The 25,938-nt window shown below is 46.1% G+C and overlaps 1 protein-coding gene across 1 annotated transcript in view; it reads left to right on the top strand.

Annotated features, from left to right (window-relative positions):
- Window positions 1–2,344: 2,344 nt before the first annotated feature.
- The window catches only part of LOC137341422 (proton channel OTOP3-like), a 40,826-nt gene continuing 17,232 nt past the window's right edge, over window positions 2,345–25,938 (top strand). The window contains exons 1-3 of the mRNA XM_068004535.1: window positions 2,345–2,702; window positions 3,765–3,901; window positions 9,077–9,135. Of these exons, the coding sequence (XP_067860636.1) occupies window positions 2,345–2,702; window positions 3,765–3,901; window positions 9,077–9,135 (554 nt within the window). The remainder of the gene's footprint in view (window positions 2,703–3,764; window positions 3,902–9,076; window positions 9,136–25,938) is intronic.

Raw genomic sequence — 25,938 nt, 5'->3', positions numbered from 1 at the left:
GTTGCTCGTGTTAATTGAATACTTCATTAGCCGATCGACTTCTGAACTCCTTTTATCTGAGTGGAGTTAAGGTGCAATCTCTCTCGACACACCCAGGCTAAGATCTCTGCGGAAACTCCATTACAATCTGCCTAAGTCAGGTAGGAACTGCGATTTGGATCTGTTAAGACAAATGAACTTTACTTTCCAAGAAACAGGTAAATGTCTACTCTCTTCATACTCACAGGGTGGAACCTGTGTTGTTGAGTTTCGTGTTCCGAGTGTAGCTTTTGCCTTGCACTATGCTTATCAAGAGCGATAGCAGTCAGTGTGCTTTTGATCTACTGCTGCATTAATTTGGTGAGATCTCTCTCCAGTTAATGGCTTTTCCTGTCGGGAACAATCCATAGGGAATGATTCATTCATCGTACCGGAACTCTGAGAGTTGCAGAATTCAAATTTTCCCTCTCCTTGACGATAGTTGGGTTCACCAATCCACCAGGCTTGCACTGGAATAGAATCTTGATTTAAGTGTCGTTAAAGTGAAGAGCCTAGGGCCTCAGTGCAGGATAGGAACTAGTAAGAAAAACGATAAGTCAGGATGTCGTGATTCGCTGGGGTTTAAAAGGGTGTCGATTGTAGGATGAAAGGTAGACTGAGAGAGGTGAGGAGTTCCACTCTTTTGATGTCCTGGGAAAGAATGAGTTCACATTGGGGACATTTTCACACAAAGCGGAGTAGAAACCAGAAACTCTCTCCCACAGAAGGCTGTGGATGCTGGGGATCAATTGAAATTTTCAAAACTGAGACCGATGGATTTTTGTTGGGTCAGGGTATCGAGGGATATGGAGACAAGGCGGGAAAATGGGGTTGAGGTACAGATCAGCCATGATCTGATTGAATGGCAGGACATTCTCGAGGGGCTGAGTGGAATCCTATATTCTCCCTCCTGCTCTCCCTCTTACTCTCCCAATATTCTCCTACTCTCCCACTTGTTCTCCCTCCTGCTCTCCACATTCTCCCCCGTTTTCCCTCCTGCTCTCCATATTCTCCCCCTGCTCTCTTCTCCTGCTCTCCACATTCTCCCCCTCCCTGCTCTCTTCTCCTGCTCTCCACATTCTGCCCCTGCTCTCTTCTCCCGCTCTCTGCTTTCTCCCTCCTGCTCTCCACATTCGCTCCCTCCCTGCTCTCTTCTCCTGCTCTCCACATTCTCCCCCTCCCTGCTCTCTTCTTCTGCTCTCCACATTCTGCCCCTGCTCTCTTCTCCTTCTCTCCACATTCTCCCCCTCCCTGCTCTCTTCTCCTGCTCTCCACATTCTCCCCCTCCCTGCTCTCTTCTTCTGCTCTCCACATTCTGCCCCTGCTCTCTTCTCCTTCTCTCCACATTCTCCCCCTCCCTGCTCTCTTCTCCTGCTCTCCACATTCTCCCCCTCCCTGCTCTCTTCTTCTGCTCTCCACATTCTCCCCCTCCCTGCTCTCTTCTCCTGCTCTCCACATTCTCCCCCTCCCTGCTCTCTTCTTCTGCTCTCCACATTCTCCCCCTCCCTGCTCTCTTCTCCTGCTCTCCACATTCTCCCCCTCCCTGCTCTCTTCTTCTGCTCTCCACATTCTCCCCCTCCCTGATCTCTTCTCCTGCTGTCCACATTCTCCCCCTGCTCTCTTCTCTTGCTGTCCACATTCACCCTTTGCTCTCCTCTCCTGATCTCCATCATACTCTCCCCGTTCTCTCTCCCGCTCTCCCCGTTCTCTCTCCCGCTCTCCCCGTTCTCTCTCCCGCTCTCCCCGTTCTCTCTCCCGCTCTCCCCGTTCTCTCTCCCGCTCTCCCCGTTCTCTCTCCTGCTCTCCCCATTCCAGTGGGGGTCACTGGACATTGAACCCTAGTTGATTTTTCCCCTCCCTAGTCCAGAGGTACTGAGGCTAATTGTAGCTCCCTCTGCACTGGCTGAAATCAGCTGACTCAAGACGAGATGCATAAACTAGCTTTGTACTTGCTTGAGTTTAGGAGGTTGAGGGATGATCTAATTGAGGTGTTTAAAACAAAAAAGGGATTCGATAAGGTAGATACAGAGAAACTATATCCTCTTGTGGAACAAGGAACTTAACCTTATGATCCAAACGAGCGGTGTCGCAATGCAGTGACTGCATCTGAATGTCGGGGGAGCTGGAGAGAATTGAGCTGCTCAGGTGAGTAGGGAATGATTCAATGTCCGAATCGCTGAACCTCTGCCCGATACGAGCAGGCCCTACTGCTGTGAGGAATGTCTGTCAGCCCGAGTATATTACAAGTGGCTGATCCTCACTTGGCCCTTTGCCTTTGTCACTCTCCAGAGACACGAGCTGAGCCTGAACTCAGAGAACTCGGAATATGGCGGAAAGAGTGGAAGGGGAAACAATCGTTGCTGGGATTCAAGCAAGCCTCCCCAAAAAGCTGATTTTGGAAAACTTCACAAGGGGGCCAGAAAACGAGGGAGCTTGCAAGAATCCAATGGCAGCTGAGAAAAGCAGCAAATTCTTGTCCGGGCTCCTGGCTGTGAACGTCGTGTTTCTGGGAGCTGCTTTCGTCCTGAGTGCCATCTTCAACCGCATGGCGGTGCAGGGGAGTCACGTCCTGATCCTTCTGATGACACTCAGTGCCCTGACCGTCGGCTGGATGATGTATCACCAGTCTGCTGCCCGCTCTGTCCTTCACTTTGACCTGCACGCTGGCGCCATCTGGCTAAGGGGTGAGTAAATATATTTTGTTTGTAAAGCTTTCGCAGTTTAAAATGCGGAGATTGGTGCGGCCCGGATTTAAATTAGCTGTTTAGACATATAGACTGTCTTCCATTGATCCAAACCATGGTCCAGGGCTCAGAATGCCTTGTCATCCCCAATCTGCTATCCCAAATTGAATTTGCTTTTGTTTAGGTGAGACTCCTTCCTTATTTGGGTGATTTTAATTTTCTTGGTCTCCTGTACCAGGCAGTATCTCCAAGCTGAGATGGTGGGCGGGTGTCCTGCTCCTAAATCTCTGCCATTCTGAAACAAGCAGCTGAGAAGTGAGTGAGTGCATTTCAGGGAGGAGTCTTCACCTCTTTGTCCTGGGTTCAAATCCAGCCCACCAAATGGAATGCAAATGCCCCGTCAGCTGTGAGGATGCTGTGTGAGATTGGTCGGGGAAGCCTTAATCCAGTTCATAATGAACTTGACTGCCCATTAATTTGCACTGGTAACCTGGCAATCTCAGGAAGGCCACAAGGTTGGTTAATGCCATGCTGTGGCTCAGTGGTTGCACTCTCGCCTCAGAGTCAGTTCATAGTCCCACTCAGAGATTTCAGCACTTGATCCGGGCTGACATTCCAGTGCAGTACTGAGGGAGCTCTGGGATGTCGGAGGTCCCGTCTTTTGGATGAGACGTTAAACCGAGGCTCTGTCTGCCTTCACAGGTGGACATAAAAGATCCCGTGACACTATTACAAAGAAAGCAATGGAGTTCTTCCAGTGCCTTGGCCAATATTTATCCCTCAACCAACTAAAACTGATGATCCGCTCATTTACTTCATTGCTGTTTGTGGGATCTTACTGTGCACAAATGTTTCCTACATTACAACAGTGACTGCACTACAGTTCATTGGCTGTAAAGCTCTTTGGGATGTCCTAAGGATGTGAAATGCGCTTTAGAAATACAAGTTACTTCCTTCCTAACAGAAAAATGCTGTTGTCGGGGCTTCACAAGGTGAAGGTATGTCTGGCTATTCTCCCTGCCGACACTGTATAAATAATTCATGGTCTCGGTCTGATTTCAGGGGCCATATTGCTGTTTGGGGTCTGCAGTGTCGTGCTAGATGTTTTCAAGACTGGATACCACCTTCAGTACAAGGACGGTGCCTCTTTGGTGAAGGTAGTTTACCCCATTGTGGAAGCGATTTTCTTCAGCACACAGGTGAGGCTCTTACCAGTTTCATTGACAGTGTTCGACCACTCGACTGCTGCTTCATTCTCATGGGCTCCCCTCCAACTCCCAGTAGACTGCTGCTTCATTCTCATGGGCTCCCCTCCAACTCCCAGTAGACTGCTGCTTCATTCTCATGGGCTCCCCTCCAACTCCCAGTAGACTGCTGCTTCATTCTCATGGGCTCCCCTCCAACTCCCAGTAGACTGCTGCTTCATTCTCATGGGCTCCCCTCCAACTCCCAGTAGACTGCTGCTTCATTCTCATGGGCTCCCCTCCAACTCCCAGTAGACTGCTGCTTCATTCTCATGGGCTCCCCTCCAACTCCCACTAGACTGCTGCTTCATTCTCATGGGCTCCCCTCCAACTCCCACTAGACTGCTGCTTCATTCTCATGGGCTCCCCTCCAACTCCCACTAGACTGCTGCTTCATTCTCATGGGCTCCCCTCCAACTCCCACTAGACTGCTGCTTCATTCTCATGGGCTCCCCTCCAACTCCCACTAGACTGCTGCTTCATTCTCATGGGCTCCCCTCCAACTCCCACTAGACTGCTGCTTCATTCTCATGGGCTCCCCTCCAACTCCCACTAGACTGCTGCTTCATTCTCATGGGCTCCCCTCCAACTCCCACTAGACTGCTGCTTCATTCTCATGGGCTCCCCTCCAACTCCCACTAGACTGCTGCTTCATTCTCATGGGCTCCCCTCCAACTCCCACTAGACTGCTGCTTCATTCTCATGGGCTCCCCTCCAACTCCCACTAGACTGCTGCTTCATTCTCATGGGCTCCCCTCCAACTCCCACTAGACTGCTGCTTCATTCTCATGGGCTCCCCTCCAACTCCCACTAGACTGCTGCTTCATTCTCATGGGCTCCCCTCCAACTCCCAGTAGAACGTTTCTTGTGGCTGTTAGCCATGCAGCTGTCAAACATTCTTTTCACTTGACAAATAATATTTTTGTAAACACATACATATATATATTTATTAATTAGACAACTGGCAGACTACTTTACATTAAAATATTCCCCAAGATTATCACTCCTTTTCAGCATCTAATGTAACTGGCCAATGTTTCACAAGACAAATTGTGGTACAGATTCAGGTTGAAGAATTTTATATTCTTTGATGTTAACAATGTAAATTGAACACTTGAAACAAATGTGTAATGTTACATCGAATTATGAAAGGTATTGGAGTATTAGTGCTCCATGATGATAATTGGAGGGGTTAGTCATTGGGTTGATGCTGATTGGATGGTTGGTGTTTGGGTTGATGATGATTGGATGAGTTGGTGTTTGGGTTGATGATGATTGGATGGATTGGTGTTTGGGTTGATGATGATTGGATGGATTGGTGTTTGGGTTGATGATGATTGGATGGGTTAGTCATTGGGTTGATGATAATTGGATGGGTTGGTGTTTGGGTTGATGATGATTGGATGGATTGGTGTTTGGGTTGATGATGATTGGATGGGTTAGTCATTGGGTTGATGATAATTGGATGGATTGGTGTTTGGGTTGATGATGATTGGATGGGTTAGTCATTGGGTTAATGATGATTGGATGGGTTGCTGTTTGGGTTGATGATGATTGGACGGTTTAGTGGTTGGCTTGATGATGATTGGATTGGGAGGGTTTTAGAAACCAGCAAAGGATGACCAAAAAAATTGGTAGAGAGGGAGAAAATAGAATATGAGAGTAAACTAGAAATGTAAGAAGAGATTGTAAGAGCTTCTACAAGTATGTATAAAGGAAGAGATTAGCGAGGCTGAGACAGGAGAAATTATAATGGAGAATAAGGAAATGGGAGAGACATTAAACAAATATTTTGTATCTGTTTTCACAGTAGAAAACACAAAAAACATACCAGAAATAGTGGGGAACCAAGAGTCTAATGAGATTGAGGAACTTAAAGTAATTAAGATTAGTAAAGAAAAAGTACTGGAGAAATTAATGGGACTAAAAGCCAACAAATCCCCTGGACCTGATGGCCTATATCAGTGATGATTGGATGGGTTGGTGTTTGAGTTAATGATGATTGGATGAGTTGGTGTTTGGGTTAATGATGATTGGTTGGTTTAGTGGTTGGATTGATGATGATTGGATTGGGAGGGTTTTAGAAACCAGCAAAGGATGACCAAAAAATTGGTCGAGAGGGAGAAAATAGAATATGAGAGTAAACTAGAAATGTAAAAAGAGATTGTAGGAGGAGTTTAAAAGTGGCATCTGCAAAGATAGTGGATGCATTGGTTTTGATCTTCCAGAATTCCCTAGATTCTAGAATGGTCTCCGTGGATTGGAAGGTAGCAAATGTAACCCCGCTATTCAAGAAAGGAGGGAGAGAGAAAACAAGGGACTACAGGCCAGTTAGCCTGACATCAGTAGTAGGGAAAATGTTAGAATTTATTATTAAGGATGTAGTAACAGGGCACTTAGAAAATCATAATATGATTAGGCAGTGTCAACACGGTTTTATGAAAGGGAAATCATGTTTGACAAATCTATTAGAGTTTTTTGAGGGCGTAACTGGCAGGATTGATAAGGGGGAACCAGTGGATGTAGTATATTTGGATTTTCAAAAGGCATTCGCTAAGGTGCCACATAAACGGTTGTTACACAGGATTAGGGCTCATGGGATTGGGGGTAATATATTAGCATGGATTGATGATTGGGTAACGGACAGAAAACAGAGAGTAGGAATAAACGGGTTATTTTCAGGTTGGCAGGTTGTAACTAGTGGGGTGCTGCAAGGATCAGTGCTTGGGCTTTGGCTGTTTACAATCTATATTAATGACTTAGATGAAGGGACCAAGTGTAATGTATCCAAAATTGCTGATGATACAAAGCTAGGTGGGAAACTAAGCTGTGAGGAGGACACAAAGAGTCTGCAAAGGGATATATACAGGTTAAGTGAGTGGGCAAGAAGGTGGCAGATGGAGTATAATGTGGGGAAATGTGAGGTTATCCACTTCGGTAGAAAGAACAGGAAAGCAGAATATTTTTTAAAAGGTGAGAGACTAAGAAATGTTGGTATTCAGAGGGAGTTGGGTGTCCTTGTACATGAATCACAGAAAGTTAACAGGCAGGTACAGCAAGCAATTAGGAAGGCAAATGGTATGTTAGCCTTTATTACAAGAGGGTTTGAGTATAAGAGTAAGGAGGTCTTGCTGCAATTATATAGGGCGCTGGTGAGACCACACCTGGAGTACTGTGTACAGTTTTGGTCTCCTTACCTAAGGAAGGATATACTTGCCTTAGAGGTGGTGCAACGAAGGTTCACGAGATTGATTCCTAGGATGAGAGGGTTATCCAATGAGGAGAGATTGAGTAAAATGGGTTTATATTCTCTGGTGTTTCGAAGAATGAGAAGTGATCTCATTGATACATATAACATTCATAGAGGGCTTGACAGAGTAGATTCTGAGAGGCTGTTTCCCCTGGCTGGAGAGTCTAGAACTAGGGGACATTATCTCAAGATAAGGGGTCAGTCATTTAGGACTGAGGTGAGGAAAAATTTCTTTGCTCAGAGGGTTTTGAATCTTTGGAATTCTCTACCCTAGAGGGCTGTGGATGCTGAGTCGTTGAATATATTCAAGACTGAGATCGATAGATTTTTGGACACGAAGGGAATCAAGGACTTTGGGATAGGGCAGGAAAGTGGAGCTGAGGATCTTAGTGAATGGCACAGCAGGCTCGAGGGGCCGTGTGGCCTACTCCCGATCCTATTTCTTATGCCCTTACGATAATTGGATGAGTTGGTGTTTGAGTTGATAATGATTGGATGGTTTAGTGATTTGGTTGATGATGATTGGATGTTTTGGTGATTGGGTTGATGATGATTGGATGGTTTGGTGATTGGGTTGATGATGATTGAATGGTTTGGTGATTGGGTTGATGATGATTGGATGAGTTGGTGATTGGGTTGATGATGATTGGATGGTTTGGTGTTTGGGTTGATAATGATTGGATGAGTTGGTGATTGGGTTGATGATGATTGGATGAGTTGGTGATTGGGTTGATGATGATTGGATGAGTTGGTGATTGGGTTGATGATGATTGGATGGTTTGGTGTTTGGGTTGATGATGATTGGATGAGTTGGTGATTGGGTTGATGATGATTGGATGAGTTGGTGATTGGGTTGATGATGATTGGATGGTTTGGTGTTTGGGTTGATAATGATTGGATGAGTTGGTGATTGGGTTGATGATGATTGGATGAGTTGGTGATTGGGTTGATGATGATTGGATGGTTTGGTGTTTGGGTTGATAATGATTGGATGAGTTGGTGATTGGGTTGATGATGATTGGATGGTTTGGTGTTTGGGTTGATAATGATTGGATGAGTTGGTGATTGGATTGATGGATGTGACTGTCACGTTCACCCAGTTTATCCAAACTATAAACTGCTCCAAGATTCCAGTCTAACCTGGTGACAATCATTTTTCCTTTCTTTGTGCAGAAGACAAGTGTGATAACAATTTATCAGCTGAGGTATTTTGATCTAATGTGTGTAGCTAGAAGGATATCCACCAGGAAAAGTTATGCTATATTAAATGTAAAAACTCTTTTTCACCCCTTTCCTGCATGTCCTCTCCTGCAGTTGCTGACTCTTTCTGAGGTTTGGCACTCACAATGTTGCACTGGATTGCCCAAGAGGCCACTGCTCAGATGTGACCCCAGTTAGCAAATGTCAACAGGCTATTGAGGAGTGGCGATTACCGCAGCAAGCTGACCACACATTCCAGCTGGCGATCATGGGATAGGCACCAGGTCTGGGAAACATGCCTGATTTTTTTTTCCCTAAGCCAGGGGCACTTGAGGCAATAGCAGAACTCCCAAAATCTGAGCCATCCTAACTCGGCACAGGGAAATTGTGTCCTTATCTCCAAGGCACAGCAGAGAAATATAGACCAGAATTTCCTGGGACTTCACACAAAGACTGGTTTGCTCTCCATCGTTTCTGTCATCCAATTCAAACCCTATACACAGATGGGATGGAACTTCAAACTTCCTCTTCTTATGTCACAGTTACAAATAGTCACATAACGACAAAGGGGCCTCGTGAGAGCTCAAGGAGCTACGGTGAAATTTAGCTACTTATTGAAGAACAACTATTGAATCCCATTGGACAATGTTTAACTGCTGCTTATTTTTCATTATTTTCAGACCTACATATTGTGGTTTCACTCAAAAGATTGCTTCCATAAACACCGTAATATCACCAGGTAGGAACAGCTCTTCAATTGCTAAGATTAATATTTCAGACAAGGAATGGCTGCCCCAGTGAATTGGAGCACAGCACTTTCACCCTTGGGGCTTAGAGCAATGAAATGAAGGGTCCCTCACTCTCTGTTGACAGTAAGGGTTTCATGTAAAATGATTTTGTGCAGATTCAGCCAGTTCCAAATAGACAACTAAGCACAACTTGCTGTTAATTGGCAATGAATTAGCAATTTCATTCAGAAAGGTCATTGACTGGCTGGTGTGATGCATCACTAAACTTCTAAGAGCGGAGTTCCCTCTCCGCTGCACCTATCGGCTACCCAGTCCTGTGCTGTCCCTTTGTGCGTAAAACTGAGCATTCACCAGGTCCCCACACAGCATGGAGGGTATCACAAATGAGAGGGATTAAAATTAATGGTCAGTAAATAATAGGCCACACACCAGCAATTTCTCTAATACGACCCCCCAGGGAGTGAGGCTCCACACCATGCTCATGCAATTGGAAAATTCACTCTATACCCCCAACATGGTGGAAAACTCCCATTCAGTTGGGTTATGCTACTACTACGACAACAACAACTTGCATTTATATAGTGAACTTAATGTAGTAAAACGTCCCAAGATGCTTCACAGGAGCGATTATCAAACAAAAATTGATATCGAGCCACGTTAAGAGATATTAGGACAGGTGATCAAAAGCTTAGTCAAAGCGATAGTTTTTATGGAGTGTCTTAAAGGAGGAGAGAGAGGCGGGAGGTTTAGGGAGGGAATTCCAGAGCTTAGGGCCTAGACGGCTGAATGCACGGCCATCAATGATGGGGTGAAGGGAGTGGGGGATGCACAAGAGGCCAGAGTTGGAGGAAACCAGAGTTCTCGGAGGGTTGTAGGGCTGGAGGAGGTCACAGAGATAGGGAGGGACATGATAAGTCTGATCCCTGATTCAGACGCTCCCTCAAGGCACAGTGCAGGTCCAACACAACAGTCTAATCTCTTACGAAATAAATATGGAATTGTGCGGCACAAGCTCAGGAGATCTCGCAGAGCACAGAAAAATTTTGAGGCCTGAGAGCAACATACAAAATGGATGCTCCAGGAGCAGGGCCATGCACCTCAAAGTGTGAGTATAGAAACTAGCAGCTTTGCCAAGGAGAAATTATGCAGGTACAACACTCTGAACTTCTTGGAACAGCCAGGGCTGCAGGTTCCACTCCTTGAAGCAGGGTCTCAAAACAACAACTCCAGGAGTAATCCCATTCTCTTTTGACCTTACCCTGAGCGCAATTAGAGCTGAGTGGAAACATCAAGGCTCAGGCACCCGGAGTATCCAAACAAGAGCCTGAACAATCCAGGAGGCCACGGAGGAACCAGGAAGGAGCTGAGGGGAACTCCGAGTAACAATAGAGGCCAGAGAGGGAACGTTTGGGGTCTGTGTTCGTAGATTGTATCTGTATCTGTAAAGAAAGAAAGAATTTCCATTTACAACCTCAGGATGTCCCAAAGCCCTGCACAACTACTTTTGAAGTTTAGTCATTGTTGTAATGTAGGAGACCTGGCAGCCAATTTGCGCACAGAAAGGTGCCAAAAACAGCAGAGATAAATGACTAGATGATCTATTTTAGTGATGTTCGTTGAGGGATAAATATTAGCCAGGAGACTGGGAGAACTCTCCTGCTCTTCTTCGAAATAGTGCAACAGGATACTTTTACATCTACCCGAGAGGGCAGATGGGGCCTCGGCTTAACGTCTCATCCGAAAGACGGCACCTCCAACAGTACAGCCACTCCCCTCCCTCAATGCTGCACTGAAGTATCTGCCTGAATTATGTGTTCAAACTTCTGGAGTGGGGCTTGAAACCACAACCTTCTGACTCAGAGACAAGAGTGCCACCCTCTGAGCCACAGCTGACAACAAAGAAGGTCAGTGTGAAACTGGGGCTGTAATTTATTTTTATTCGTTCGTGGGATGTAGGCGTCGCTGGCAAGGCCGGCATTTATTGCCCATCCCTAATTGCCCTTGAGAAGGTGGTGGTGAGCCGCCTTCTTGAACCACTGCAGTCCGTGTGGTGAAGGTTCTCCCACAGTGCTGTTAGGAAGGGAGTTCCAGGATTTTGACCCAGCGACGATGAAGGAACGGCGATATATTTCCAAGTCGGGATGGTGTGTGACTTGGAGGGGAACGTGCAGGTGATGTTGTTCCCATGTACCTGCTGCTCTTGTCCTTCTAGGCGGTAGAGGTCGCGGGTTTGGGAGGTGCTGTCGAAGAAGTCTTGGCGAGCTGCTGCAGTGCATCCTGTGGATGGTACACACTGCAGCCACAGTGCACCGGTGGTGAAGGGAGTGAATGTTTAGGGTGGTGGATGGGGTGCCAATCAAGTGAGCTGCTTTGTCCTGGATGGTGTCGAGCTTCTTGAGTGTTGTTGGAGCTGCACTCACCCAGGCAAGTGGAGAGTATTCCATCACACTCCTGACTGCTGCATTGTAGATGGTGGAAAGGCTTTGGAGAGTCAGGAGGTGAGTCACTCACCGCAGAATACCCAGCCTCTGACCTGCTCTTGTAGCCACAGTATTTATATGGCTGGTCCAGTTAAGTTTCTGGTCAATGGTGACCCCCAGGATGTTGATGGTGGGGAATTCGGTGATGGTAATGCCGTTGAATGTCACGGGGAAGTGGTTAGACTCTCTCTTGTTGGGGATAGTCATTGCCTGGCACTTGTCTGGCACGAATGTTACTTGTCACTTATCAGCCCAAACCTGGATGTTGTCCAGGTCTTGCTGCATGCAGGCACGGACTGCTTCATTATCTGAGGAGTTGCGAATGGAACTGAACACTGTGCAATCATCAGCGAACATCCCCATTTCTGACCTTATGATGGAGGGAAGGTCATTGATGAAGCAGCTGAAGATGGTTGGGCCTAGGACACTGCCCTGAGGAACTCCTGCAGCAATGTCCTGGGGCTGAGATGATTGGCCTCCAACAACCACTATCATCTTCCTTTGTGCTAGGTATGACTCCAGCCACTGGAAAGTTTTCCCCCAGGTTCACATTGACTTCAATTTTACTAGGACTCCTCGATTCCACACTCGGTTAAATGCTGCCTTGATGTCAAGAGCAGTCACTCTCACCTCACCTCTGGAATTCAGCTCTTTTGTCCATGTTTGGATCAAGGCTGTAATGAGGCCTGGAGCCGAGTGGACCTGGCAGAACCCAAACTGAGCATCGGTGAGCAGGTTATCGGTGAGTAAGTGCCGCTTGATAGCACTGTCAACGACACCTTCCATCACTTTGCTGATGATTGAGAGTAGACTGATGGGGCGATAATTGGCCGGATTGGATTTGTCCTACTTTTTGTGGACAGGACGTATCTGGGCAATTTTCCACATTGTCGGGTAGATGCCAGTGTTGTAGCTGTACTGGTCCACTCGGCACTTCTGGCTGAAGATGGTGCAGTTGTTTAGGTCGTATTTAACGTACATGCAGGCCCATCCCCATCTATAAGAGTCTCTAAACCAAACTACTGAGAAAGTCACACAGGTAAAGCTCATGCATGAAAACTCTCAGCCTTTCAAGCCACGTGTCAGTATGTCAGCATTTCACAAGAATAGTCAACTTGATTGTCAGCATTACCTGGATGGCTGGTCAGAATCTAAACAGATATTATTTTCTCCCTTTGTTTGTTGCTGACAAACTTAAGGCAGAAATCTTTTTTAATAAGCTGATGGTTTCTGAGAGTCCCAATTGCAGGTGTGTTTATTTAGTGTTTCTCCCCAAAGAAGTTTTATATATAACAAGCTACTAAATGGCACCTTCGAAAAACTTTCTATTTTCCCCCTAAAAGGAACTTTCTGGGACTTATCTGGCTGTTGTCCTATTTTCTTCAATATTGATGTGAAGCTTTTTTTTAAATGAAGCGGATATTCCCAGTGTGAATGTGTTAACTGGGTTTATTTGATAATTTCTGTCACCGTATTTATGGAATTGCCAAGATTTAGAAGTAAGATAAGGAGTGAGTTGGAGTGATGATGTTTTTCATGTAACTAACAAAACAACAACTTGCATTTATATAGCGCCTTTAACGTAGTAAAATGTTCCAAGGTGCTTCACAGGAGTGTTATCAGACGGCATTTGACACCGAGCCACATGAGGAGATATTAGGACAGGTGACCAAAAGCTTGGTCAAAGAGATAGGTTTTAAGAAGCGACTTAAAGGAGGAGAGAGAGGTGGAGAGGCGGAGAGTTTTAAGAAGAGAATTCCAGAGCTTAGGCTTAGACAGCTGAAGGCACGGCCACCAATGGTGGAGTGGTTAAAATGGGGGATGCGCAAGAGGCCAGAATTGAAGGAGCGCAGAGATCTCAGAAGGTTGAACGGCTAGAGGAGGTTACAGAGATAGGGAGAGGCGAGGCCATGGAGGGATTTGAACATAATGATGAGAATTTTAAAATTGACCGGGAGCCAATGTAAGTCAGAGAGCACAGGGGTGATGGGAGAACGGGACTTGGTGCGAGTTAGGATATGGGCAGCAGAGTTTTGGATAAGCTCAAGTTTATGGAGGGTGGAAAATGAGAGGCCGGCCAGGAGAGCATTAGAATAGTCGAGTTAGAGGTAGCCAAGGCATGGATGAGGGTTTCAGCAGCAGATGAGCTGAGGCAGGTGTGGAGATGCGCAATGTTAGGGAGGTGAAGTAGACGGTCTTGGTGATGGAGCGGATATGTGGTCTGAAGCTCATCTCAGGGCCAATACAACGCTAAAGTCGCAAACAGTCTGGTTCAGCCTCAGACAGTGGCCAAGGGGGACAATGGAGTCGGTGGCTAGAGAACGGAGTTTACGTTGAGTTACATCGAGTTACTTCGAAACTACAGCAGAGAAACAGGCCATTCAGCCCAACTGGCCTGTGCCGGCATTAATGCTCCGCATGAGCCTCCTCCCTCCGTACTTCATTTAACCCTATCAGGATATCCTTCTATTCCTTTCTCCCCCATGTGTTTATCTAGTTTCCCCTTAAATGTATCTATGATATTTACCTCATCTACTCCTTGTGGGAGTGCATTCCACATTCTTACCACTTTGTGGCAGGGACAGAGACAATGGCTTCAGTCTTCCCAGTATTTAATTGGAGGATATTTATGCTCATACAATTTTGGATGTCAGACAAGCAGTGGGACAAATCAGAGGCAGTGGAGGGGTCGAGAGAGGTGGGGGTGAGGTGGAGCTGGATGTCGTCAGCACACATGTGGAATCTGACTTTGTGTTTTCGGATGATGTTGCGGAGGGACAGCATGAGAATTGGAAGGGGATGAGGATTGATCCTTGGGGGACTCCAGAGGTAACAATGCAGATGTGGGAAGGGAAGCCATTGCAGATGATTCTTTGGCTACAGCTGGATAGGTAGGAATGGAACCAGGAAAAGGCAGTCCCACCCAGCTGGACAACAGAGGAGAGACATTGGAGGAGGATTGTCAACTGTGCCAAGAAGGATGAAGAGGGATAGTTCACCATGGTCACAGTCACATAGGATGTCATTTGTAACTTCGATAAGAGCTGTTTCAGTGCTGTGGCAGAGGTGGAACCCTGACTGGAGGGGCTCAAAACATGGATTTGCGGGAAAGATGGGCACGGATTTGGGAGGCCTCGTCACGTTCAAGGACTTTGGCAAGGAAAGGGAGGTTGGAGATGGGGCGGTAGTTAGCAAGGACGGAGGGGTCAAGGGTGGGTTTTTTGAGGAGGGGGATGATGACGGCAGATTTGAAGGGGAGGGGGACAGTACCTGAGGAGAGGGAACAGGTTAACAATATCAGCTAACATGGGGCCAGGAAGGGAAGTTGGGTGGTCAGCAGTTTGATGGGAATAGGGTTGAGGGAGCAGGAGGTGGGTCTCATGGACAAGATGAGCTTGGAGAGGGCATGAGGGGAGATAGGAGAGAAACTAGAGAAAGATGCGACTTCAGGGCTAGGGCAGGGGGGACCCTTGGGGGAAGTTTGGCTTGGTGGGCTAGGGGAAGGGAGGGAAGCGGCAGAGGCAGCTGAACAGATGGTCTCAACCTTCGTGACAAAGAAGTCCATGAGCTCCTCGCATTTGTTGTTGGAGGTGAGGGTGGAGGGGGCAGGGGAGAGGGGTTTAAGTAGATGGTTGGTAGTGGAAAAGTGAAGCCGGGAGTTATCTTTGCATTCCCAGATAATCCTGGAATAGTGAGCAGCTTTGGCCAAGCAGATAACAAGTTTCACATTCACAATTATTGTAGTCTGCAAAATGCTAATAAATACCCCAAATCAGGTGTCAAAAATCACAATGTTCTTGTGGGAGGCACACGATCCCATAGAAAATATTCCTCACACCTCCCTTTCAGTAATTTCTAAATTACCACTACTGCTAATTGTGCCAAGACTGTGACCCGCTGTACTCTCAGTCTAACTCCTTGTTTTTATGTGTCATATGTCTATATCAAGAGCTATTGTTGAGCTGTCAGCTTTTGGTGGAAACTATGTCAGTTATTTTGAAGCTGTTGGTCATATTTTGCAAGTTTTCCAGTTGGCAAGTATGAGAGTTCCTGCTGGCCCTATATGGAGTGCGCACTGTCTCTACGTAGAGGCACTCCCCACTTGCCCAAGTCCAGAGAGCTTAGATGCAGGTTGGTCAAGGCAAGGCCTAAGGACCTCCCAAGTGTATTGCTAAAGCTTATCTGCACAGTTTACCAATACAGAGCACTGTTCAGCTAGGACCATCCTACCCGTTGAGATATTGACTTGCAGGATTATTCTGAAACTGAGTGGAAAGAATCCCGGCCCCCAGTGACAGGCCTAGCCCTCCAGGGCCCATTGATGAACCAGTAGTGCTCTGGATTACTAAGGACCTGCCGGGCTCAGGTGCCAATTACCTCTGCCAGAGGGTTGACCTGGCTCCGATCTTCCATCGTCAGGTGCATCACCTAGAAGGCATATTGACCACAAACAGACCCCGATTCCCTGCCCCTGAGAAGGAGGATCGTTACTAATTGGTCATTTAGACAACTGGCGAGTGCAGATTTGTGCCCCTCTGGCAGACAGCGGGTACTGAGTGGCATCAAATTTGTCAGTGCATTGCCACCATTCTCCTAACTGTGGCATGGCCCAATGATTGGTGGTTCTATCAGTTGGAGATATGGAGTTTCAGCAGCAGCTCCTTGCTTTTCCACAGGCCAATCATGGCAAGCATTGTACTCACTGGTACCAATATGAATCAATAATTGCATCAATCAATAACTTTGCGATCTCCTCTTGACTTGTGAAAAGCCATAATACTATACCCCTCCACTGCCCAACCTTGTTCAAGATTGTGAGTAGAGCAGGCTAGGCTCAGTCTAACAACTACACAATGTCATCTGTGAAAAGGCAGATACTTTGAGGGATGCCAGAACAGGCCATCCCTTATCATAGTATCATAGCAGGTACAACACAGGAGGAGGCCATTCGGCCCGTCGTGCCTGTGCCGGCCCTTTGAAAGAGCTATCCAATTAGTCCCACTCCCCTGCTCTTTCCCCATACCCTATAAATTTTTTCCCTTCAAGTGTTTAAAGTTATGATTGAATCTGCTCCACTACCCTTTCAGGCAGTGCGTTCCAGATCATTACAACTTGCTGCGTAAAAAAATGTTTCCTCATATCGCCTCTGGCTCTTTTGCCGATCACCTTAAATCTGTGTCCTCTGGTTACCGACCCTTCTGACATTGGAAACAGTTTCTCCTTATTTACTCTAAAAACCGTTCATGACTTTGAACACTTCTATCAAATCTCTCCTTAACCTTCTCTGTTCTAAGGCGAACAAGCCCGAGAACATGCCCAGCTACTCCAGTCTATCCAAATTACTGAAGTCCCTCATCCCTGGTACCATTCTAGTAAATCTCTTCTGCACCCTCTCTAAGGCCTTGACATCCTTCCTAAAGTGTGGTGCCCAGAATTGAACACAATACTCCAGCTGAGGCCTAATCAGTGTTTTATAAAGGTTTAGCATAACTTCCCTGCTTTTATACTCTATGCCTCTATTAATAAAGCCCAGGATCCCTTATACTTTTTTAACAGCTTTCTCAACTTGTCCCACCACCTTCAAAGATTTCTGTATGTCCACCCCCAGGTCTCTCTGTTCCTGCACCTCCTTTAAAATTGTACCATTTAGTTTATATTGCTTCTCCTCATTCTTCCTACCAAAATGCATCAATTCACACTTCTCTGCGTTGAATTTCGTCCGCCATGTGTCTGCCCATTTCACCAATCTGTCTATACTCTTCTGAAGTCTGTTCCTATCTTCCACATTGTTTACTACATTTCTGAGCTTCACGTCATCCGCAAACTTTGAAATTAAACCTTCTATACCCAAATCTAAGTCATTAATATATATCAAAAAAAGCAGTGGTCCTAATACTGACCCCTGGGGAACACCACTGTATACTTCCCTCCAGTCTGAAAAACAACCGTTCACCACTACTCTCTGCTTTCTGTCCCTTAGCCAATTTTGTATCCACGCTGTCACTATCCCTTTAGTCCCATGGGCTTTAATTTTGTTAACAAATCTATTATGTGGTACTTTATCAAATGCCTTTTGAAAGTCCATATACACAACATCAACCGCACTACCCTCATCAACCCTCTCCGTTACTTCATCAAAGAACTCAATCAAGTTAGTCAAACACGATTTTCCTTCAACAAATCCGTGCTGACTTTCATTTATTAGCCCATACTTTCCAAGTGCCAATTAATTTTATCCTGGATTATTGTCTCTAAAAGTTTTCCCATCACCGACGTTAGGCTGACTGGCCTGTAATTGCCGGGTTTCTCTCTATGCCATTTTTTGAACAGGGGTGTAGCATTTGCAACCCTCCAGTGCTCTGGCACCACCCCCATATCTAAAAAGGATTGGAAGATTGTGGCCGGAGCCTCCGCAATTTCCACCCTTACTTCCCTCAGTAACCCAGGATGTATCCCATCCGGACCGGGTGACTTTTCTACTTTGAGAATTGCTAATCTTTTAAGTGCCTCCTCTTTATCTATTTTTATCCTAGCCAATATCACTACTACTTCCTGCTTTACTGCTACAATGGCAGCATCCTCTTCTCTAGTGAAGACAGATGCGAAGTATTCATTTAGTATCTCAGCCATGCCCTCTGCCTCCAGAAGAAAATCTCCTTTTTTGTCCCTAATCAGCCCCACCCTTCCTTTGACGACCCTTCTACTGTTTATATGTTTATAAAAGACTTTTGGATTCCCTTCTATGTTAGCCGCTAATCTATTCTCATAATCCCTCTTTACCCCTCTTATTCGCTTTTTTTATATCTCCTCTGTCCTTTCTGTATTCATGATGTGGAGATGCCGGTGATGGACTGGGGTGGACAAATGTAAGGAATCTTACAACACCAGGTTATAGTCCAACAATTTTATTTTAAAATCACAAGCTTTCGGAGATTATCCCCTTCGTCAGGTGAATGAGTGAAAGGTTCTCAAATCGCATATCTTATATTAGGCTGGGACACCATCACACCAATCAAAAGGTGTCGTTGGCGTTCAAACAGGCCAGTCACGGAGAACAGTACGTCCCAGTACACTGAATATACATTGTGTCAATTACACAGACAGAGAGAAAGAGACCCGAATGGCAGAGAGAGAGAGAGAGACAGTATTAAAAACAGATAACTTTTTTTTCCCTTTTGCTGGTGGGGTTATGTGTAGCGTCACGTGAACCCAAGATCCCGGTTGAGGCCATCCTCATGGGAGCGGAACTTGGCTATCAATTTCTGCTCGACGATTTTGCGTTGTTGTGTGTCTTGAAGGCCGCCTTGGAGAACGCTTACCCGAAGATCGGTGGCTGAATGTCCTTGACTGCTAAAGTGTTCCCCGACTGAGAGGGAACCCTCCTGTCTGGCGATTGTTGCGCGGTGTCCATTCATCCGTTGTCGCAGTGTCTGCATGGTCTCGCCAATGTACCATGCTCCGGGGCATCCTTTCCTGCAACGTATGAGGTAGACAACATTGGCCGAGTCACAGGAGTATGAACCATGTACCTGGTGGGTGGTGTCCTCTCGTGTGATGGTGGTATCTGTGTCGATGATCTGGCATATCTTGCAGAGGTTGCCGTGGCAGGGTTGTGTGGTGTCGTGGACGCTGTTCTCCTGAAAGCTGGGTAATTTGCTGCGAACGATGGTCTGTTTGAGGTTGGGTGGCTGTTTGAAGGAGAGTAGTGGAGGCGTGGGGATGGCCTTAGCGAGGTGTCCATCGTCATCGATGACATGTTGAAGGCTGCGGAGAACATGGTGTAGTTTCTCCGCTCCGGGGAAGTACTGGACGACGAAGGGTACTCTGTTGGTTGCGTCCCAATGACATAGGAAGGAAAAGGGTTGAAGTCCTGCAGACAGAGTTTCAGAAGCTAGGGGGGGAGTTACAAAGCAGGACCTCACTGGGAGTCATCTCTGAATGACTCCCAGTGCCAGGAATCTGAAGCCCTCCCTCCTGCTCCATTGCTCCAGCTGTGCATCAACCTGTCTTATCATACTCACTAGCGCGTGGCACTGGGAGTCATCCAGAGATTACTCCCAGTGAGGTCCTGCTTTGTAACTCCCCCCCTAGCTCCTGAAACTCTGTCTGCAGGACTTCAACCCTTTTCCTTCCTATGTCATTGGTTCCCACATGGACCACGACTTCTGGCTGTTCTTCTTCTCCCCTCAAAATGTTCTGCACCCTCTCAGTGATGTTCTTTACCCTGGCACCAGGGAGGCAACTCACCATGGGGGACTCACGTCGGCAGTTGCAGAAACGCCAGTCTATCCCCCTGACTATCGAATCCCTTATAACAGCAGCATTTCCTTTCCCCCCTGTGCAGCCAAGTCTCCACGATGCCGTGGATTTGCTCCTGACTGCATTCCCTCGAATTGTCAGCACCCTCACCAGTGTACTGGTTTGCGAGTGCCACACTCCCAGGGGGCTCTCTGCACTGCCTGCCTGTTCCTCCTCGTCTGTCTGTTGGTCATCCACTCCCCCTCCACCTGAACTCTCTGTAGTTCTGGGGTGACCACCTCCTGAAACGTGCTAAATACTAAACTCTCAGCTTCCCGTATGCACTGTAGTGATGCCACCCGCCCCTCAAGCTCAGAAACTCTGAGCTTAAGCTCTTCCTGCACATGTGGTTGTCCAAGACACAGGAAGTTTTTCTGTAGTTCCCACAGGCCCCAGCTGTCCTGCCATGTTAGCTAACTGTTACTTAAACTGTTTGTTGGCTTTAAGGCACTTTATTGTTTATCTAACATTAAAACACTAACCACTAAAAAACACTAACCAAGCACTGAAGACATTAACCACTAATGACAATAACCACTAAAAACACTAACCAATGAACTAAATACTTACTGACATCCCTCGGTGCTCCTCCTTGTCTTGTGACGTCACTTTTGGACATTTTCATCATTGAAGAATAGGATGGGTGACAGATCTCACTTCACTCCTCTTTCGAGAGAGAGGGTCAGTGAGTCTCCCGCCTACCCTTACATGGGTCTTGGAGCTAAAGTACATACCCTGGATAAAGTCTGAGATTCAGTGACGTATGGCTAAATTCTATGCGTTAGCAGGCCTGATGTGGAGCCCCTGTCCAATGTGGTGGGGGGGCATTGGACATTGTGCTTGATATGTGAGTCTCACAATTTTATAGTTATTGATATTAATGACTGAAAAATCAGGAGCGTTATGAAAGGGCACACGGACCTCCATGCCCAATTGTCCACTCTGCCCTCCCGTTGAGCGACGCTCCATCCTGGGAGCACTAATTCATAAAATTTACCCCGTACTCCCATAGTTTCCAGTCTCTCCATGAAGGCCGCATAAGGCACTTTGTCAACAGCCTTATGAGAACCAGTAAAGGCAACGTGTGGACTTCCTCTGAACTACAGACACTCCGCAATTTGAGATAAAACATCCACCTCTCCTACACTGTCTGTTCTTCATTGGCTGTAAAGCGATTTGGGATGTCCTAAGGTCATGAGAGGCGCCATATAAATGCAAGTTCTTTCTTTTTTGTCTTTTCACACATTCGCCATGACAGTTCCTTTCATATTACTCCGTGGAACTCCAAAATATTTGATATGCGGCTGTGACAATCCAAATAACCACCTTAAGAGCCACTGATATCAGTGAGATTCCTCGGTAGGTTTTCAGATTACTAAGAAGATAGGAACATAGGAGTAGGCCATTCAGCCCCTCAAGCCTGTTCCGCCATTCAATTAGATCTTGGCTGATCTGTATCTTAACTCTATTTACCCGCCTTGGTTCCCTGACCCTTAATACCCTTACCTAACAAAAATCTATCAATCTCAGTTTTGAAATTTTCAATTGACCCCCAGCCTCAACAGCTTTTTGGGGGAGAAAGTTCCAGATTTCCACTCCCCTTTGTGTGAAGAAGTGTTTCCTGACATCACCTCTGAATGGCTAGCTCTAATTTTAAGGATATGCCCCCTTGTTCTGGACTCTCCCACCAGACGAAATAGTTTCTCTCTATTTACCCTAACAACTTCTTTCATCATCTTAAACACCTCAATCAGATCGCCCCTTAATCTTCTATACTCAAGGGAATACAAGCCTAGTCTATGATTTTAGCAAGGCTTATGACAAGGTCCCACATAGCAGACTGGTCAGAAAACTAAAAGCCCATGGGATCCAAGAGAAAGTGGCAAATTGGATCCAAAATTGGCTCAGTGGCAGGAAGCAAAGGGTAATGGTCAACGGGTGTTTTTGTGACTGGAAGGCTGTTTCCAGTGGGGTTCCGCAGGGCTCAGTACGAGGTCCCTTGCTTTTTGTGATATATATCAATGATTTAGACTTAAATGTAGGGGGCGTGATTAAGAAGTTTGCAGATGATACAAAAATTGGCCGTGTGGTTGATAGTGAGGAAGAAAGCTGTAGACTGCAGGAAGATATCAATGGACTGGTCAGGTGGGCAGAAAAGTGGCAAATGGAATTCAATCTGGAGAAGTGTGAGGTAATGCATTTGGGGAGGGCAAACAAGGCAAGGGAATACACAATAAATGGGAGGATACTAAGAGGTGTAGAGGAACAGAGGGACCTTGGAATGCATGTCCACAGATCCCTGAAGGTAGCAGGACAGGTAGATAAGATGGTTAAAAAGACATATGGGATACTTTCCTTTATCAGCCAAGGCACAGAATGTAAGAGCTGGGAGGTTATGCTAGAACCGTATAAAACACTAAGTAGGCCACAGCTAGAGTACTGCGTACAGTTCTGGTCACCACATTACAGGAAGGATGTGATTGCACTAGAGAGGGTACAGAGGAGATTTATGAGGATGTTGCCAGGACTGGAGAATTTTAGCTATGAGGAAAGATTGGATAGGCTGGGGTCGTTTTCTTTGGAACAGAGGAGGCTGAGGGGAGATTTAATTGAGGTGCACAAAATTATGAGGGGCCTAGATAGAGTGGATAGGAAGGACCTATTTCCCTTAGCAGAGAGGTCAATAACCAGGGGGCATAGATTTAAAGTGATTGGTAGAAGGATTAGAGGGGAATTGAGGAGAAATTTCTTCACCCAGAGGGTGGTGGGGGTCTGGAACTCACTGCCTGAAAGGGTGGGAGAGGCAGAAACCCTCAACTCATTTAAAAAGTACCTGGATGTGCACCTGAAGTGCCGTAACCTACAGGGCTATGGACCAAGTGCTGGAAAGTGGGATTAAACTGGATAGCTCTTTTTCAGCCGGCACAGACACGATGGACCGAATGGCCTTCTTCTGTGTCATCGTAATTTAACCCTTTTCATAGAATCATAGAAAGTTATGGCACAGAAGGAGGCCATTCGGCCCATTGTGTCTGTGCCGGCCAAAAAAGAGCTATCCAGTTTAATCCCACTTTCCAGCACTTGGTCCGTAGCCCTGTAGGTTACAGCACTTCAGGTGCACATCCAAGTACTTTTTAAATGAGTTGAGGATTTCTGCCTCTACCACCCTTTCAGGCAGTGAGTTCCAGACCCCCACCACCCTCTGGGTGAAAACATTTCTCCTCAGCTCCCCTCTAATCCTTCCACCAATTACTTTAAATCTATGCACCCTGATCACTGACCCCTCTGCTAAGGGAAATAGGTACGTCCTATCCACTCTATCTAGTCCTGTCATAATTTTATATACCTCAATTAAATCTCCCCTCAGCCTCCTTTGTTCCAAAGAGAACAACCCCAGCCTATCCAATCTTTTCTCATAGCTAAAATTCTCCAGCCCTGGCAGCATCCTCGTAAATCTCCTCTGTACCCTCTCTAGTGCAATCACATCTTTCCTATAATGTGGTGACCAGAACTGTACACAGTACTCTAGCTGTGGCTTAACTAGTGTTTTATACAGTTCTAGCATAACCTCTTTGCTCTTATATTCTATGCCTCAACTAATAAAGGAAAGTATCCCATATGCCTTTTTAACCAACTTATCTACCTGTCCTGCTACCTTCAGGGATCTGTGGACGTGCACTCCAAGGTCCCTTTGTTCCTCTATACCTCCCATTTATTGTGTATTCCCTTGCCTTGTTTGCTCTCCCCAATCTTTTAGTACCGGTATCATTCCACTAGGGTTTCCTTTCTAAAGAGACCACAGCAATGCCCTGGAACACCAGAGAATTACATAGAAATAACAGCATAGAAACAGGCCATTCAGCCCAACCAGTCCATGTTGGTGTTTATCTTCCACACGAGCAGTAATCCTAATCCCATATACCCACCCTGTTCCCATATCCCTTTATTCCCCTTTCCTTCAAAGAAGAAAGAAAGAGCTTGCATTTATATAGCGTCTTTCACAACCTCAGGACATCCCAAAGCGCATTACAGCCAAGTAAGTACTTTTGAAGTCACTGTTGTACTGTAGGAAACGCAGCAGCCAATTTGCGCACAGCGAGGTCCCACAAACAGCAATGTGATCGTGACCAGATAATCTGTTTTAGTGATATTGTTTGAGGAATAAATGTTGGCCAGGACACTGGGGAGAACTCCACTGTTCTTCTTCCAATAGTGCCGAGGGATCTTTTACTTCCACTTGAGAGAGCAGACGGGGCTTCGGTTTAAGGTCTCATCTGAAAGACGGCACCTCGGACAGTGCAGCACTCCCTCAGTACTGCACTGGAGTGTCAGCCTGGATTTTGTGCTCAAGTCTCTGGAGTGGGACTTGAACCCACGACCTCCTGGATCAACCACCTATCTAACCTATTCTTAAATGTTGACATTGTCTCTACTTCAATCTCTACCTCCGGTAGTAAATGCCACAGCCTCGCAACCCTCTGTGTAAAAAAGCTTCTCCTCCTCACTCTTGCATTTAATCCCCTCGTTCTAGACCCCTCAATCACTGGAAACAGTCTGTTTCTATCTGAGACCATTGTCATTCCCCTAGCCCCACCATCAAGAGTAACTTCACAGAATTCAATGTGAATACCATCCATGCCTGCTGCCCTTAATTTAGCTAAGGTCAATGCAATGTGCTGTCCACTAACTTCCAGTGAACTGGTTCCTTAATGGAGGCACTGTGAATTAATAAATCTGTTCCTACTTGTTTTGACTCCGCCTTTAACCAGGTTCTCACGGGCAGTTTGAATCAATTTCCTACCGGGAAAAGGGCCCACAGCAAAACCACACGAAGCTTGACAGCAATAGAGTTGGCAATTCTGATTGGACATATTCTTGGCGGTTTCATCACATGACCTGCTGCCTCCAACCACCCCACCCAGCCAAACGGCCATTTTCCCCATCTCCATTATTTTTATAACTTATAAACAAAAGTGTTCAAAGAAAATGAAGAACAACAAGGAGGAGGTCCAGCTAAGGGAATATCAGAAGCTAGCAACTAAATTAAAAAGCAGGACCTCACGGATGGTAATCTCAGGTTTACTATCCAAGCCATGTGCTAATTGGCACAGATCAGGACGGTGAATGTGTGGCTGAAAGAGTGGTGTGGGAAGGAGGGGTTCAATTTCACGGGACACTGGCACCAGTACTGGGACAGGAAGGAGCTGTACCATTGGGACGGGCTCCACCTGAACCGGAATAGGACCAGAGTCCTGGTGGAAAGGATAAATAGGGTGGTGGATGAGGCTTCAAACTAACAAGATGGGGGGAGAGATCTTGGAGCAATAACAAAAGCTTTAAAGATCAAAGAAACTGGAGATGAGTGTAAAGGTCAGAGCAGGGTAAGGAATAAAGGTAACCAGGAACAAATACAGTAATAAAACAGAAGTACGAAAGGACTCTTAAAAATAAAGTAAAAGGAACAACTATTAAAGATGAATTAAACTCCCTGTACAACAATATTCACAGTGTCCAAAATAAAACAGGGGAACTGGAGGCAACAATCCGTAACGAGGAACCAGATGGAGTCGGAATAACTGAAACATGGCTACATAAAGAACAGGATTGGCAACTAAATATTACAGATTATAACATAATCAGAAAGGAAAGGGAAGGAAGAAGGGAGGGGGTGGAGTAGCTGTAACTGTACCAATTAGAGATAATGTAATGGCAGTAGAATAAAGGGACATAACTAACAGAAGGATAGAAACAGAATCCATATGGATTGAAATAAACGATAATAAGGGATCGATCACATCAATGGGGGTAAACTACAGACTACATAATAGTGGAAAGGAGGTGGAGGAAGAAATACATAAGCAAATATGTGAAATGAGTAAAGGACATAGAATAATAATCATGGGAGATTTTAACTATCCACAAATAAACTGGCAAGAAGAGGGGTACAGGGAATGGAGTTTTTACAATGTGTGCAGGACTCCTTTCTCACCCAGTATATTAGAAGCCCAATAAGAG

Source organism: Heptranchias perlo, chromosome 23 (genome assembly GCF_035084215.1).
Source record: "Heptranchias perlo isolate sHepPer1 chromosome 23, sHepPer1.hap1, whole genome shotgun sequence".
NCBI classification, from domain to species: Eukaryota; Metazoa; Chordata; class Chondrichthyes; order Hexanchiformes; family Hexanchidae; genus Heptranchias; species Heptranchias perlo.
Note: the sequence above shows the minus strand (reverse complement) of the source record. Positions and strands in the feature narration are given on the sequence as shown.